This window comes from Lepidochelys kempii, chromosome 3, assembly GCF_965140265.1.
Source record: "Lepidochelys kempii isolate rLepKem1 chromosome 3, rLepKem1.hap2, whole genome shotgun sequence".
Lineage (NCBI taxonomy): Eukaryota > Metazoa > Chordata > Testudines > Cheloniidae > Lepidochelys > Lepidochelys kempii.
In genome coordinates this window covers 198,147,873-198,165,538 of record NC_133258.1, presented here as the reverse complement: position 1 = coordinate 198,165,538, position 17,666 = coordinate 198,147,873, and the positions used below count along the sequence as shown (strand labels likewise).

At 36.1% G+C, this 17,666-nt stretch overlaps 2 protein-coding genes across 4 annotated transcripts in view; one reads left to right on the top strand and one right to left on the bottom strand.

Moving 5' to 3' along the window:
- The window catches only part of MACROD2 (mono-ADP ribosylhydrolase 2), a 1,311,577-nt gene that overhangs the window by 206,564 nt on the left and 1,087,347 nt on the right, over window positions 1-17,666 (top strand). The window lies entirely within an intron of this gene.
- FLRT3 (fibronectin leucine rich transmembrane protein 3) lies at window positions 1,719-17,427 on the bottom strand. Of its 2 annotated transcripts, XM_073339555.1 has the most exons (4): window positions 17,210-17,427; window positions 7,559-7,760; window positions 6,997-7,463; window positions 1,719-5,437 (listed from the first exon to the last, which is right to left on the bottom strand). In XM_073339555.1, exon 4 carries the CDS (start codon window positions 5,383-5,385, stop codon window positions 3,436-3,438), a length of 1,950 nt encoding a protein of 649 aa, XP_073195656.1. In that variant the 5' UTR covers window positions 5,386-5,437; window positions 6,997-7,463; window positions 7,559-7,760; window positions 17,210-17,427; the 3' UTR covers window positions 1,719-3,435. The 2 variants fall into 2 exon arrangements, with proteins under 2 accessions (XP_073195656.1, XP_073195657.1); XM_073339556.1 differs by lacking the exon at window positions 17,210-17,427 and adding an exon at window positions 8,252-8,359 and having other exon boundaries at window positions 6,997-7,760.

Sequence of the window (17,666 nt, the reverse complement as noted above, 5' to 3'; positions counted from 1 at the left end):
TGGGTCACCTCGTGTATTAATGAGCTACGTGCACATTGTCCTCTTCCCATATGGCAGCTTTCTGTCTTCCTCCTGGCCTCATCAGTGGAATCATTAGCAGAGTCTGGGATCTGGGTGTGTGGGTAAGGTAGAGGGGAATAGTATAAAGTATCTGTGGACAAATTAAGATAGCCTGTAGTTATATTTAACTGTTCTGTGGCACCTACCTCATGCTGTGTACTTTTTACCACAACATCAGCAGCCTGCAGAGTCCCTGAAATCAGTTGGAGTTTTGCTATCAGAGAGCTGGGGTAATGGCAGAAGGACACACGATCTTTGTACCAATGGTTCTGAATTCCATTGGGTCTCAGAGAAGCAGGGATTCTGCATAATAAATATGCTTTTTCTGTGAAGGAACTACCCCTCACTATTCACAGAAAAATTGAGGGAACTCCTCAACAGGGAAACCTTCAGAATTTTCTGTGCTGACATGTTTGTGGAGGGGAAGGGAATGGGTGTTGTACAAAGGCATAGCGTGGCCCTATATATCTGCAGTCTCAGATTTCACTTTTCTAGATTAGTCTCTGATAATGAGCTTATTTGGCAAGAATAGTTTGTTTGTATAGCATAGTATGTAGAAATCAGCAAATAAAAGGTTAGTGTGATATGCCCTTTTGTGGTGTTAAGTGTGTGACCAAATCGAAACAGTAAGTTCTTCCAGAAGGGAAGGCGATGTGATTCTAGTGATCTTCATGGTGAAGCACAGTGGTTTTCCTTCTTCACTGCTAAAAAGGAAGTGGAGAACTCCCAGTGGTGTGAAGGCACTACGAGGTTGACAGATTGGGGAGATGTACACCAGTCCACAACTGGGAATCAAGGTGAAAGGAAATACTGTAACACATTTTATTGTAAGCCTTAGGTGTGTCTGAAAAGTTAGAAGAGTGGAGTTGGCTAGGAGGGGGAATAGATTTGTCTGTTGAACCAATCAAACTTTACCTTCATTGTAATTTTTTCTGGCTTCTTCGAGCCATTGTTAAGGGAAAATCTGTACAAGTTTTAAGGCTTCTGGGAAAATGGTCAACCGGTGGGAGTGTAAGAGAGAGAAATATGTTACTTCTGAAAATTGATCAATTTGCAAGCATAACACATCTGTAGAGGTGGGCCTCTTACTCCAGACTGGGTTTCAGTAGCAAAAACAGAAGTCACATTTTTATCAATTGAGCATTGTCTTGCATTCCAAGTGCGCTGTTACAAAAACATTCTTAAAAGTGTTGAATTTTACTTTATATGCATCCTTTCTCCCTGCAGAAATGCCATCCAAAAGATATATTTAGGCATTTGTATGTCTTTTTTTGAAAGTCTCTAAACTCATACTGTGCTTTACCTTGTGGTGGTGTTCTACTCCATCTCTGTACCTCCAGTTCATTAATATAAAAATTCTTTTGACAACTGAGTACTCTCTTGTACTTTAGAGAGATAACATGCTATGTCTTGCCTACCGTCTGTTGTTAATATTATAGTTATCGAGTTAAGTGACAACCTGTTTTCAAAATTATTAAAAAAAAAAAAATCCCAGCCAAACACTATGGTACTGTGCTTGACAAAGAAGCAGTTGAAGTTCGTGACCTGAAAAGTAATTGCCTCCTATTGGATTTCTTACTAGTCCACAGCTTACAATTTTAATTCTTTCACTGCTTTTTTTGCATGAGTTAGGAAAAGCAAAACACATTGTTCTGTACTTATTTTTACATTTTATTCAGCAATAAGACCAATATTTTTCATACTTAAGTCTGTATGAAAAATTTGTTACCAATTTATTTTTAAAAGCTGAATACACATAGCATTGGATCAAGGCACATACAAGACTGGCCAAAGGGCGTACAATGCACTTTGGTTTTCATTTGCAAAAATAAATGATTATGGCAACAAAAAAGAGTGGCTTGGGTTTAAGACATTAACTAGCTCACAATTCAATAGGAATTGTTATCTTACAAATTTATTATTAAGTTTTGTGGAAATTTGTGACAGTAATGGGCAGTATTCCTGACTGTAGTGGAAGTATATTTAGGTTTGGAAGGATTAGGATTGGAAGGATTTGAATTGTATTGGTAAATGTTGTTAAATGTTGATTTGGCGTATACAAACTGATGAAAAAATATTGCCATATTAGAATTTGACTGAAGGATATGTACTCTGTATATTTAAATGTTTCAATCTGAATGTCTACATCATTAAATAATTGTCTGCCCCCTCTGCGCCCCCCCCCCTTGTTTGACACACACATTAACATTTCCTGGAACCATGAAAATTTAAATGAATAAAAATCATAAAAATGCTTAGAATCCATAATTTTGCACAACTGTGAAAATTTAGATATACATTGAAAAAAATGCTTAAAAATAAACATTGATGTTATCTGTTGAAATTATTTAAAAAAATCGAATTCTGCCAAGTCTAAGTATATTTAATACACATGTAGTCTGTGGGGTTTTTTATATGCTTTAGAAGTAAGAACTTTATTTCCAGATTTATCAGTTGTACAACTAACCATTTACCATCATGTCTCAAAACTGGTTGAGGCCTTATTTTAGCCTTGTTCATACTAATATGTTTTCTAATGTGTGGAATTATCAGCATATTTTCTGTTCAAGTGCAGGTACTAACATTTCCCCCAAATGCCTATCAGCTATCATCATGTTCTCCATAATATATAAGCTTACACATTCTTGAGAACTAGAAATGAAATGTGCCCTTTGGTTTGTGGTGGTTAGTATAGCAGTGTATTCTTGAAGCCTCGTGAGGAGTTTCATTAACTGCTGAGGTCTCAAACTTTTGCTTTCATGTCAACAGCTTCAGTTTCATGTAGATGACAAATTGGCTTATAAAAATTCATTTCACTGTTGTTAAAATGGATATATCCAGACAGCTGATATTGCCCATTACCACGCACGTTTTTCTTTATTGAGTACTGTCGTGGTTTACAGAGTCAACATTATAGTTCTAAGAAGTTTTGCAACCACTTTTTCATCTCCTGTCTGCCAGGTTTAATATTTTATTAATACCAAAGTGAAAAATGGCCTGTGCTTATACTTACAAGGATCGTAAATGAATGCAAAGTCCTGATTGTTCAACACAGCAAGAAAATTCACTTTCACAGTCAACAAGTCATCTTACTCAGTAGAACACAAAAGTTAAATGGGCTGTAACTTCAATATTAGCAAGGAAAATACAGTACAAATTACTAAAAAGTACTAAAATAGAGAATTGTGGTCAGGTATCCCCACTGCATTAATTGCAGGAGTAACCTGAAATTGGAAACTTTTAATAAAAAGTTCTTAAATATAAATTATATGGCAAATGTACAGTACATTGCTTTTTCAGTCTTTTAATCCAGTGTTTTGCAGTAGAACAGCAACCTTTATAGTCACTCTTTCCTGTCCGTTATTTCCTTCAGTATCATGAATGTGAATGATCTGAATCTGGTATACCACTGTCTCTGTAGCTTCTGTTACTGCTGCTTTCACTGTGGTTGTTCTTATACAGATTCATTCCATTAGGTGGGAATATGGTATGTATTACAAACTCTTCCTTGGACACTTGGTCATTATTTATTGGTATCATCTGAAAAGAAGTCTCCCTGATTTCTAGGATGGAGTTGTCCTTCTTAGTTCCAGCTTCAGCATAATCATCTTTTCTCCTCCGTCCTTTGCTGTACGCACAGTTCCTTGAAAACAAGGATCCATTTCTGTGGACATACCAGCACACTAACGCAAGCAGCGCTATAGCTAGTAATGCCACCACACCACCTATGATGGCAGCCACAGGTAAATTAGAATTTTTGTAAGGTTCTTTCTCTTGCTCTCGGTTTAGGGTTGTTGTAGGATTGTACATCTTAAGAGGTGCTGTTTCAGTCTCTATACAAACGGGGGTTTCATCAGACAGATAGATGTTGCTGGTTTCCATGGGAACCATGCATACACGGTATGGTGACTCTGGCTCAAGGGCTGTAAGTAGGTAGTCACTCCTGTCTCCTGTAACTATTGTTTCAGTTATAGATCCAAAGGCAGGGCTGTGACCCATTTTTAGCCAGCTCAGTCTTAAAGCAGTCATTGGTAGTGCAACTTTCCAGGAAATATGAATGCTCTCGGTGCTTACAGATTTCACAATGATTGTAATGATTTTCCGTACTGGACTTGCTGTGGTTCTGTAGTTTCTATTTAGATTGGGAGTCTTTATGTCTGACTGTTTGGTCACAGAAACTGGCCAATGCCCTTGGGCAGGGTATAACGTGTTTGGTATTGCAGTAGTAATTTGGATGGTGCTTACAGTACTATCATCCTTACAATCAAATAGCTCTGTGCTGAGGTCCTTGATAGCCATTCCACGCACTTTCTCTGGTGCTTGACACATCAGTCCACGTACGTTAACTTTTAAAGGCAATGACTGAAGCCAGTCACGAACCCATTTCATTTTGCATCCACAGTACCATGGATTGTTACGAAGAAACAATTGAGTTATGTTGTCCAGGTCATCAAAGATACCCTGAGGTAAATTGCTTAGATTGTTATTGGACATATCTAGTCGATACAATTGCCTTAGATCAGAGAAAGCATTAGGTGGTACATGATTTATATGATTTTCTTGAAGATAAAGCTTTCTTAGGTTTGTGCCTGGCAAATTTATGGGAGCAGCTGTAAGGGAATTGCGGATCAATGACAGTTCTGTTAGATTGACTAGATTTATGAAGACTTTGTCTCCTAATCCATGATTGTTTAAAAGGTTTCCATCTAAAACGAGACGTTTTAGATTTGTAAGATCTTGAAGGGACACTTCTGAAATTGTGGAAATACGATTATCATCCAAGCGTAGCTCTTCTATCGTTTTAGGCAAACCCCAGGGAATGGTGCTAAGGTGATTTCGAGAGAGGAAAAGTAGTCTGAGATAGATGTTGTCCCGGAAAGCTCCATCTTCAATACTAACAGCAGAAACTGAATTATCATCCAAATGCAATTCTTCCAGATAAGGAATTTGTGAAAGTGAATCATAAGTAATGGTCCTTATATTATTTTCCTGCAAATGCAGTTCTTTAACATACTTAGGGAGATTGGTAGGGAATTCATCTAAACTGTTGTGATATAAGTATATTCTCTCTACCCTAAGCAAGTTTTTCAGGTCTGAAGGAATCCCAGCATTATTTATTTGATTGTTCTGAAGGTAGAGGGTGGTAGCATCCTGTGGAATTCCTGTAGGAATTGATGTCAATTCACGATCATTACAATAAATGAAACCTGCATCACAGCGACACACCGATGGGCATGATTTGGCACTGACTGAATGAGGTGCCATTTTAAGCAACAGCCCTATCTTAGTCCAAATTAGGAAGATGTTCCAAGTTACACTGATCATGGTCAGGAACAATGAGATTTGTATACAGTCTAGTTTTCTGGTCTTCAACAACCTGGAAAAAAGAACAATATTATCCAGATTACTAGTCAAGGAACTACCATGAAAACACCACTTTGAAATTACAGAAGACAGCTAAAATGTGTGTATTATTGTGAACTTTGAGTTTTAGCTGAACTGAAGTACAGTTTACTTTCATTTCTTACATTAATTGTGCTTAGTTTGGTTTATAGGTTTTGTATTATATAGTAACTTGAATATAACCCAACTATGTTTGATTTGTACATTATTTCATTTAAACAAGAAGCATCCTTCTAACAAATACTACACATTCTATGTGTAAAGAAAAGAGGTAATTTCTTCTCAGATAACTTCATTCCCATCTATGTATGTATTCATCTTGGAAGCTCGCTTCAAGGCAAAATCTTGTCAAATTTTACATTCAGTTCCTGAAAACCATCAAATAACTTTTATTAGATCAGTTGGAACATATATAGGTCCCTTAGGACAGGTCTACACTATGGGGGAAGGTCGACCTAAGCTACGCAATTTGAGTTACGTTAGTAGCATAACTCAAGTTGATGTAGCTTAGATCTACTTACAGCGGGGTCCACACGATGCTATGTCGACAGGAGACGCTCTCCCGTTGACTCCCCTTACTCTTCTCATTCCGGTGGAGTACCAGAGTCGACAGGAGAGTGATCTACGGTTGATTTAGCAGTTCTTCACTAGCCCGCTGAATCGATCCCCAGTGGATCGATCGCTGCAGTGTCAATCCACCGGTAAGTGGAGACAAGCCCTTAGAGAATAACGAAGCCCTTCCTAAATACCAGTTCCAGAAGTTCTGAAGAGTCCTAAATAACCTTTTAAATAGTCAGTGTGTGAGCAAAAGAGCAGTGACTAAATACAGCCTACTCAGTCTTTGATCTGCCCCATGTTGTTGTAATCAAGTACAATAAAAAGAATTATTTTTATTGTTGCTCCCTTGCTATGTTAAAAAATAATTGGAATGTTCAAAAGTGTGAGACCCAAGGAGCTGGTATGTAGCTTGGGAGTGGTTTACATAACCACTAGAACGACACTTTTCCAGATGATTAGATGGAATATTTCATTACATGCTTTTAATTTAGTGTTTCAATATTTGTCATTCTCAAAAGTCTGCTTACTCAGCAGTATGCTAATAAGCGACTATTTGACAGGTTTACCCACATTTTCACATCTTATTAATTCAAAGTGTGCAGTGTAGACTCTATTCATGAACTGTTGAGATTAGAACTGGATTCTGGTACTATTTGTACATTCTAAGACAACATAATTCAATTATCATTGTAATTAGGATACTGAAAATTTATAAGGTCACCTATATATTATAAAAAGAAAAGGAGGACTTGTGGCACCTTAGAGACTAACCAATTTATTAGAGCATAAGCTTTCGTGAGCTAGTCTCTAAGGTGCCACAAGTCCTCCTTTTCTTTTTGCGAATACAGACTAACACGGCTGTTACTCTGAAACCTATATTATATAATGTCATGATCCCTTCTCTGGCAGATTTATTTATTAATGGCATTTTATTCTCTCAAACAAAAGAAACCCCCACATTATTATTGATCTTACCTTATTTAAAAGTATGAGTAAACTTTCTGCTTGCAGAAATCCAATAAACATAAATTTTTTACTGTGGAGAATGACTTTTGGAGTCTTACGGTTTATTCCATGTAGCTGGTCTTCCTTATCTGTGTTTACTCAAGTGATTGTTGTTGGTAGTAAATGTGTTATGACTAGTTCCACTGTATTCAGTGAACATTCCAACACAGGTTTATCATGGTGTACAAGCACACCAGGTTGTGGAGAAGAAAAGCTTCAACTTCCTGTCACTATGAAGGAATGAGATTTCTATTTTGTTCTTCAAATAAAGTCTGTGCATGAAGAGTCTCTCTTGTTTTGTGTAAGGCCCTTAACAGAAATTGATTTCCTTGTATTTCTTACAAACTCTTCTGCATAGCATAGTAGTCAAAGATCGTAACTTCAGCTCCACATGATGGAAATCATTCATTATGCTGAAACTTGAATGATGATAGCCTCTTCAGAAGGTGAAAAAAAAAAAAAAAAAGAGGTTCTGTCCAAAATTATCCAAGTATAAACTTTGTACAGTAGCTACCTGCTGATAAATCCATACCTGCAGTGAAAGAACTGCTTCCAACTTTCACTTCTGAACACTTGCTCAAAATTTCCAATGCAGAAAATATTTCCTCATGCTCTATAACCATATGAGTTATTTTACAATAGATTGATATTCTTCTGAAGAAACAGGAACATGCTAATTCCTTCTAAAAAAACCCCCACTCCTCTTATAAAGTGTCCTTTAAGCTGTTAATTTCCTGTGAAAGTAAACAGATTTTAATGAATAACAGTGGACACTCGCATACAAAGAAATGCTGATCTGTATTCTTTCTACAATCTGAGCTACATTTATTATTTACATAACCAATACATCTTGTTGCCTTAGTATGTTGGTAATTCAGCAGAATGAGTGGAATTGTTAATAGACATTCTGCTGTCTCATTTCACATTTATTGGGATTTTTCTTTAGCTATTTTGTTATATTTGTCTCAGCACGATAGTAACTGAAATCGGCTTTAATCAACAGACTGTAGAGAAATCATGACATATATTCCATTTGATTACAAATAGAAGTCCAGTCTCATTGAAGGCTTTGCATACTACTGCTATCTCGGTTTTCATTCTTGCTAAACTGAGGGAACAGGTTAATCTCTTCTTGGTTTTAAATATAAAATGTCAGAAATACTGTTGACTAGTTACTGTATGACAGGTGGAAAAGCTGGGTCTAAGTACTGTGTTAACATTTTACCTCAATAACAGATACAGTATTTCCAAATTGTGTGAATGCTTAGACTTCTGCATTATTTCATCCTGCAAGAATGGAGAGATGTTCATGGTTGTGGTGTGAGTTATGTATAATATATATTAAAATATGCAATATTGTTAAAACATTCATAGAATCATAGAATATCAGGGTTGGAAGGGACCTCAGGAGGTCATCTAGTCCAACCCCCTGCTCAAAGCAGGACCAATCCCCAACTAAAGCATCCCAGCCAGGCCTTTGTCAAGCCTGACCTTAAAAACTTCTAAGGAAGGAGATTCCACTACTTCCCTAGGTAACGCATTCCAGTGTTTTACCACCCTCCTAGTGAAAAAGTTTTTCCTAATATCCAACCTAAACCTCCCCCACTGCAACTTGACACCATTACTCCTCATTCTGTCATCTGCTACCATTGAGAACAGTCTAGATCCATCCTCTTTGAAACCCCCTTTCAGGTAGTTGAAAGCAGCTATCAAATCCCCCCTCATTCTTCTCTTCCGCAGACTAAACAATCCCAATTCCCTCAGCCTCTCCTCATAAATCATGTGTTCCAGTCCGCTAATCATTTTTTTGCCCTCCGCTGGACGCTTTCCAATGTTTCCACATCCTTCTTGTAGTGTGGGGCCCAAAACTGGACACAGTACTCCAGATGAGGCCTCACCAATGTAGAATAGAGGGGAACGATCACGTCCCTCGATCTGCTGGCAATGCCCCTACTTATACATCCCAAAATGCCATTGGCCTTCTTGGCAACAATGGCAGAGTGTTGACTCATATCCAGCCTCTCGTCCACTGTAACCCCTAGGCCCCTTTGTGTAGAACTGCTGCCTAGCCATTCGGTCCCTAGTCTGTAGCAGTGCATGGGATTCTTCCATCCTAAGTGCAGGACTCTGCACTTGTCTTTGTTGAACCTCATCAGATTTCTTTTGGCCCAATCCTCTAATTTGTCTAGCTATTTTATTGCATTTGAAGTATCTCGCCATGAGGTAATTATTAGAATCAGTGCTATGCTATAATAATACACTTACGATGCTACTTTACTCCAGTTTCAAACATTCTGGGTGCTAGGGGGTAAGAAATGTTATATCTAAAGAAAAACATTTGATCTGGCTGTTCAGATTTCATGATGTAAGCATAATATCAGATTGTTTTAGACGGTATTTTTCTGTTGGAATCTTATCTCTGCTGTCAAGGGTCATCTGGTCAGATGCTTGAGAGTACGTGTACTGTAAGTCCATGTACAGAGTGTTAATCTGAAATGGAAATACTTCACCCAGAAATTTAAAAAATAATAATGCTTTAACTGCAGTTTGCTTCTCCACTTAGTAATTGCATCGATTCCAAAAAGCTGAGCATCTGCTTCAGAATTAAAATGTATGTAGAATAATGGCTGCTCAGGTCCCCATTTTAATAAGCTGAGGAAAAGTAGAGCTGCTTCTAGTCTACCATAAAATATTAGATCCAGTCAGGGACTTGGTTAATTACTGTAGGTATTAACATTTTTTTTTAAAAGGGCAGGTATATTCATTTTGACTTTTGAATCTTGAAAGTGGAATGGTATGCGCCTGATTCTATTCTGTTAGACTCATGTAAATCAAGAGCATCTCCACTGTAGGCCGTGGTGGTAAACCATTGTAAATATGTATTCATTTATTTTCTGAAATCTAACTATGGACACCCATCCTGAAGCATTCTCGTAGGAGTAATGCAAATGTCCACTGAGGAGTAGAGTTATGTTCATAATTGTGGTTTTAATTCTAGGTGTTTTCTCTCCCTCCTTGTTTCAGCAGTAATGAAAATATTGACTTAAACTGACAAATGTGGCTGTTGCTTCCAGTGTTGTTGTAACAGCGTTGGTCCCAGGATATTAGAGAGACAAGGTGGATGAGGTAATATCTTTTATTGGACCACCTTCTTCTGAAGAGCTCTGTGTCTTTCACCAACAGAAGATTAGATCACTTTGTGTCTCCAAATGTGACTCACCCACCTTGTCTCTGTAAATGTGGCTATTGTTAGAATAACAGAAATATTTTAATGCAGTACATTAAATAAAATATTAATACATGGGTACATTTTGGAAAAATAAATGTTGTTTTGTGAACTGGAAAAACAAAAAAAATTCCAGGGAATCTTTCAGCTCAAATAATGCCTGTACATGTTGTGTTTTATATAGCTTCTGTTGCTTGTATTCCTAAATTAATATATTTAATTGTCTAATCTATATAAAAATGAAATCCCCCTGGATCTCATATGATATGATAAAGGAAAAGCAGTTTTTAAAAAGGGTGGCATATGCTGGAAGGCAGGGGGAAGGGAATAAAAGCTTGTTTTAAAGTGCTTTTGAAGTCTGTACTAATTGAAACTCTTTCCCCAATTCATTAATAAAAGATGGTAGATAATTGCTTTTAATTAGAACTTTTAATGGTAAATATAGTGCTAAGGTAAAATTAAACTGTAATAATGTGTATCAATTAGTTTCTAAACATTTATTCCTGAGAAAGAAAAAATAAAAGTTCCAAATTCTGTGGAAAAAGAAGATAAATGTATTTGTTTTACCTTTTCAAATTCTAAACTGTTTCCTCTTTGCTCCATTTGACATGCAAACGCTCGTTTATTGCCTCTATTGTACTACTGGCAATGTAGGATTAAACTGAAAACCCTAAAGCTCATTAAGTTCTTGGAATTCTTTATCCCTTCTCTCGAAATTACATCAAAACAAAAGAGAGGGGAAACTACAGGTCTCTTTGGAGAAAAAGACACTGTTTCAAAAATGTGGATTAACTTTATACCCCCTCCTCCCTTTACTTAAACTGAGAACACTTTTCTTCAGGATTTGATTGTGTTCGATATCTTGCATTTCCCTTTTACGTCTGAAGTTATAGCTGAAAACAATGTTTTTGCATATCAAAGGCTGCAGTGATCTGTCTACATAGAAGAGTGGAATCCTGCTGCCATGCTCAGACTTCCTTCTTCTTGAGCTGTCTCTACATATTCCCTGACATCAAATCATTGTAGCTGAGCCTGCAGGATTAAAAGAAAAGTGACCCCCACTGGTACAGACACTGTGGCCAGGTTTCCACATCATCAAATTGGGAGGTTTCATGGGCCCATGGTTTTGAAAGAAGCTATTAATTTTGGGGTGTTGGGAGGGGAAACTCTTAAGAGAAAAGAGGGAAAGTTAAAATACAAGTTTTATAAATACATTTTTCTTCTTAATGCATAAATCAGTCTCTGGTAACAAAAGTAATATATCTGAACAATTATGAATAGAAGTTTTTAAGTACACTTAGTACAAAATGGAATATTTTCATGACCCTTGCTAAGATAGCACACTTTCTCTTTTATTGAGACACTATTATCTGTGCATATGTAATACAGCTACTGATAATGTTTGAGAAGCCTTCCATGTACTTATTCCAACAATGAAGCTTCACTGGGGCAAACAAATGGCTCACAGATTTTATTTTAAAACATTCAAAGTAACTTGCATTATATAAAGAAAATGTCTTGTGTCACGACACTTTTATCTATAAAGGGAAACATCAAACTTGAAGTCTGTATTATATCTAGGTGCACTCTTTTCTGTACACAGGCAAAAAGAATAAAGGTGTATTAAAATGATGCTGGAACATTGTCAAATGCTAACTTAAAAAAACACACACAACTTTCTTCCAACCTTTGCTAAAAGTTGCATAAAGTCTAAATTGTTTTATTTCCTCTTAAGCTTGACTTCAATTTAGGCTGCCAAATGCCCCCCCCCTCAATTTTTTTTTAATTTTAACCATGTATTCTATGGCAGGAATTTGGTTACCATGAAAGCCTATGATTTATTTCCCCTCTAATATCTAAAACAATGGTTTGATAATTTGGTAAGCAGTATTTTTAGGCTATAAATGTAACCAGGATGACAAGACATCTAGAATTAACTCAGCTTTTGAATACAAATTTGATGAGTTAAAAAAATTTCAATTTCACAGTATCATTTCATTTACTTTATATTTTACTATTCTAAATAAATATAATTTTAAATGGATGGGCAGCAAAAATAAAAATGTGTTTAATGTAACTTGTTTTTTATTTGTAAAAGTAATTGTGTTAATATGTGGCCAATTTAGAAACTTGGGTTAAATAACTAGTTTACAAAGGCCTTACTTGCTCTTAAAAAGCTTGAAAAAGTCTTTTAAAAGTGCACATAGTACTCAGCTGTATATAAAACAAAGTGTAGGCATTGTTTTCTTGAATGTTCTACTCAGACGTAGTTAATAGCGACAGCAAAATGCTTTCTAAGCACCTTGTCTAGTAATTGAAATTTCCAGGATCATCATATTTCAGGAAGGTGCCCCATTCTTTTGTTTAATGCTAGGCAAGCAGAAGGACCTCTAACTATTCTCATGAGGGCCAAAGAATTTAAGGTTTTGCTGAAGTGCAAGTGTGCTTTTAGTTTGGGTTCTATCTTTTCCTGTTGAATAAGGTTTTTCTTTGGCTTATAGAAAATCAATTTTAAATGTGCAAAACTGTTTATTCTTTCTCTCCTCTTCCCCTCCCCCCCCCCCCAGGCTTATAGTGAATGAACCTGAGACTGCTCCATGTACTTCTGTTTGTAATACTAAATCAGGTTTCTTTAAAACAAAAATGAAATTTCATGGAGAATATATTAGCCTTAACTTGACTGCAAATGGATAATGATTATGAGGGTTACTTTCTGCCTCCTTTGCATGGCATAAAGTATAAGCAAAATCAGTATTCACTGGAGTGGATGAAAAGTGGCATAAGAAATATTTGTTTTTTTCAGTTAATATTTTCTGAAGTTTGTTTGTGTCTAGTATTTTTGTTACTATTGAACGAAATCAGAAATGCAAATTTGCTGCTGTTAGCTTGAAAAGTTCAGAGTATAGAAGAAATGTACTTATTCAAAATAAAATTATCTGCCTTTGCAGCTTTGATTTGGTGAATTTTAAAACAGAAATAAAATAGCATTCAGGAGGGGTGGGAGTTGTACTCTCTAGGTTTAACCTAATATGGCTTCTAGGTTTTCTTTTCAAAGTTGCTGCTAAGGTAACTTGTCCACATCTGAAGTGAAAGAAGAGAGAACAAATGCTGTCATTGTCTCCAAGTAAAACCAATTTCCCCCCCTTGTTAAATTTAAGTGGAATAGTATCTGGAAGGGTTTTAACAAATGCCTGGCACTGAAGTTGAGGCATAACAAGAGGCTATGTATATACAAAATACTGTTTAGCTGATAGATAAGCTTCAATGTTTTGTTTCTTTCCTAGTTAGGAATAGTTGTTGATCTTTAGTTGATTGGTTTAGTAGCTACTGACTAATTAAAGTGCTCTCCAATATATAAAATTAACTTGGTGAAAATGTTCAAGTAATTATGTGATCAGATTTCAGAGTAGCAGCCCTGTTAGTCTGTATTTGCAAAAAGAAAAGGAATACTAGTGGCACCTTCGAGACTAACCAATTTATTTGAGTATAAGCTTTTGAGAGCTACAGCTCACTTCATCCGATGCATTCTGTAGAAAATACAGTGAGGAGATTTATATACACACAGAACATGAAAAAGTGGGTATCATCATACACATTGTAAGGAGAGTGATCACTTAAGATGAGCTATTATTATGTGATCAGAGTTATCAGTCCTTAATGAGGGGGCATGTTTTGTGGTACATAATGTCTTCTTTACTTCAGGATACCAGTCTACTGTGATAATTTCAGCTACTAACAAAAATAAGTACATGTACATGCTTGCTGTATTAATGTTGCCCAGGCAGTCTTGAAAATGATATCTGCACTCTTCTGTTATGGTGGAGTTATTGAGTAAAAACTTCAGAAATATTAGCTATTAACATAAATGTGTCCTGCTAGAAAGTGAAAAAGATGTCCATCTACCAGTTGAAGGCATTAAAAATTGTTGTAATGAAAATGTACACAAACTGTAATACAACAATAATTTATTTGGGCAGACATCACTGCCTTAAATCAGTTTCAACTAAAACAGTTCATTGCTAAGATATTATTTTTTAAAAATATGAATCAGGGACACATCTTTATTTGTTCTTGCTGTAAAACGAACACATTGTCTTTCTGAAGATTAAGGCTTGCTGTGAGTTTACTACAGAGTTTTTGCCCACTGGGGGGTGGTACACACTACAAAAAGTCTGCTTTTAAGAGCCACAAGTCAGATGTTTTTCGCTGCTGTCCAGTTTTCTCTGCTTTAATTACAACAAAGCCTCCTGTTGAGAAAAACAGTGGAGGCCTCCAAGGGAAAAAAAATCAGTCTTTGAAAGATTTTACTGAACTTTACTTCCCATGTTGATTTAATTAACCATGGTGTTTTATCTGGTCATTCTCAGTGAGAATGTTGTTAGAACTAAATAGTATGAATTTAAGAAAATTTAAGAGTTCAATTTAATATTGTATAAATGCGGTCTGTGACAAGGGGTGATCACAGTTCCTGGGGAAGAAGTAGGCCACAGAATAGAGGGAAAATATGCTCTTTAGAAATAGAATAAAATTTTGAGGAAAAACTGAAATTCTCAATAATGGAATTAACACAAATGCGATTTAGACCAATTATTTATGTTTTCAGTTAATTGGCTTTTTATAAACCAGGACTGTGTGGTACCTAGTAACTGCTGAATCTGAAATAGTTTAAAACAAAGGTGAGGGCTTTTAAACTAAAGCATGGTGACAGGTTTTTGGAAGAAATTAAATTAACCTTAAATTTTTCAGGTTGAGGGGAAAAACAAATATTAAAAAAATTCACCTACAAAGTGAGTCAGTTAGGACATGTGACATATATTGACAAGAAAAATAGATATGGATCTTTGTTTTTTAGAGCAGACAATTTTTTTCTCTTTACTTAAATTGATGTTTGCATTTTTCATCTTGCCACAAAGAAAGGTTCATTAAGACTCCATATCCTGAGGCAGTAGATGGCGAGCATAACTGGAATTTCTATCTGTTTGGACAGTATAGTCTAGCAAAGAAAATGGGGCTAAAGATAATAGCTTATTAAAAGTCAGACAGCTGCAAAATTATAACCCTTTTTTAAAAAATATGGTCTCATTTAACCACTGAGAATTTATGGTTGAAAAGGAATATCCACATTTTTTTTTTATTTCCAAGAGATAATTAGGGAACAGACCTTGCATCTTGAAATCAGTGTGACAATTTCTTTGGAAGAGCAACTTGAATTGTGGAATGATTCTGCATTTCACTAGTACTGATGTATAGAAAGTGTTTAATGGTACATTGTGAACTGACCAGAATTAATGTCTTAAAAAAAGGAGAGAAGTGACTTTATGTTTGAACCAAATTAGTAATCTATGGCTAACAATGCCCTTCATTAATTAGTTAATTATATGCATTCATTGTCACTGTAATACATTTGTAACACTCTGGCAACTTTGCCTTGATGTGTCAGAGATGTGCTCAATCAAATTAGTTGCTGTCAGAGCGTAAAAGTTAGTCTAATTAAAATAAAATATCTAAAATACAAATAGCATCCTTGTTCCACAGCTTGCTTGTTTTTTTGCCAATGCTTTATTGACTTAAGTCTCAGAGTAATGCTAGCTGAATCAGAAAAATATATTTGGATGATAAAATCTCCTCTGGATGTTAAAACAACTTGCTTATATGTAATAGCATATATTATGCACGCTTGGAAAAAATGGCAAGTAAAATTAATAACTTACTGAATAACATGGAAAAACAAAGAGCAAAGTTTATTAAAACTAGACATATCAGGTCCATAGAAAGGAGTATCAGGCAACTTTCATATTTTTCCTTTCTTTTTGTTTTTAATGTTGTGGTTTCTAAGAAAATCGGGGCCTGTTGCATTCTTTCTTAACATGTGTGCAACCATTTTGTTCAACACATAACCCCACTGGGGATTCTGTGTGATGTATGCAACATTTTTTGGGGAGGGGGTAACTGAAAAAATACTTTTTCACATTGTGAATACATACAGTCACGGAGAAAAACTGTTTTCAAATGAATGGCTAATTTGCCTAGAGTGTAACACCAGAAGGATTTTTTAAAATTATTGAATATAGCAATCTGGTCCCATTGCACTGCCCTAAAGCTTATCTTTGTTAGTCTGGCTCACTAGATTTGTTGAATTACTATGGCTAATTTGCATACAGTGTAACACCAGAAGGAATTATTTAAGTTACTGAATATCACAATCTGGTCCCATTGCACTGCCCTAAAGCTTAGCTTTGTTAGTCTGTCTCACTAGATTTGTTGAATTACTATGCAGGTCACATACTACATTTGTCCAAGCAATGAATTTTGGCATTATATTGGAAAGGAATATATATTTTAAACCATATCCTCTCTATACGGAATTAAACAGTTAAAACTCAGATATCTCGTTTCAGAATTACAGACGTGGGATAGTAATGCAGGCTGTAGAATCTAGGTGTAGCTGTTTGTTTATCCTTCACAAAAGATTGTAAGTATACAGAAGCATATCTAGCTGTGGGCAAGATATTTGTTCCTTATGTACTGAATACTCATGTGCTGAAGGATCATTGATTTCCTTTCACAGCTGTAAAAACGACTATTAAGGGGATCATGCCACACATGCAGAACTGCCCAGGCTTGGAAAATATTATTTTTTTTATTCTAGTGAGGTATCTATAGTGTATTTTCTAGTATTTGGTTCGAGCGAAATAGTAGAGTCTCCAGCTTAGCAACGGTTGCAGAGATTGATGCTAGTATGCCGATTGAAACTTGTTTGCTAAATATGAACCATGTTTTAAATGAACTTCGTATATTTGTACAGCACTGTAGAAGTGCATCGTAACTTTGCATTTATCATCTTCAGACTGATCTCTGATCGGAAAATTATGCCTTGTTGCACTTGAAAAATTCTCAGTGGGGAAGTAAAATACAAAACTTTTGAGGAAATTAGGAGAAATCAATGAAAACACTTACCTGCAAGGTGAGAAAAAGAATTCCTATTTACAATGCAGCAACAGCCGTTATTCCACTTCGAATGGTTATGCGAAGTCATAAAAGCCCTTATTTCAGGTCCAGTCACAAAAAGCAAGAGCAGCTATGGTGTGAGCTTATACTGAGGAGGATCACTTCTCCTACGCTGCGAAGGAGTGAGAGAGCGAAAGCATTCCAGTTGCGTGCACACAGCCCACCTCAAAGTCTGAAGTTAAAGCTTCACCTAACAGTGGTTGAATAAAGAGCTGATGTCATAAATGGGCAGGTCTTATATGGCTCTTGTTTGGTGAGTAACTGGATAACCAGACGGACAAGGAATGTGCATTACGAACACTAGAGGGAGTAGAAGGCAACTACAGCACAGTCTGCCAAACCTGAAATCTTGGGCAGTACTATGAGGTTTGTAACAACCTGATAAATACTAACACTTTTAAGATTT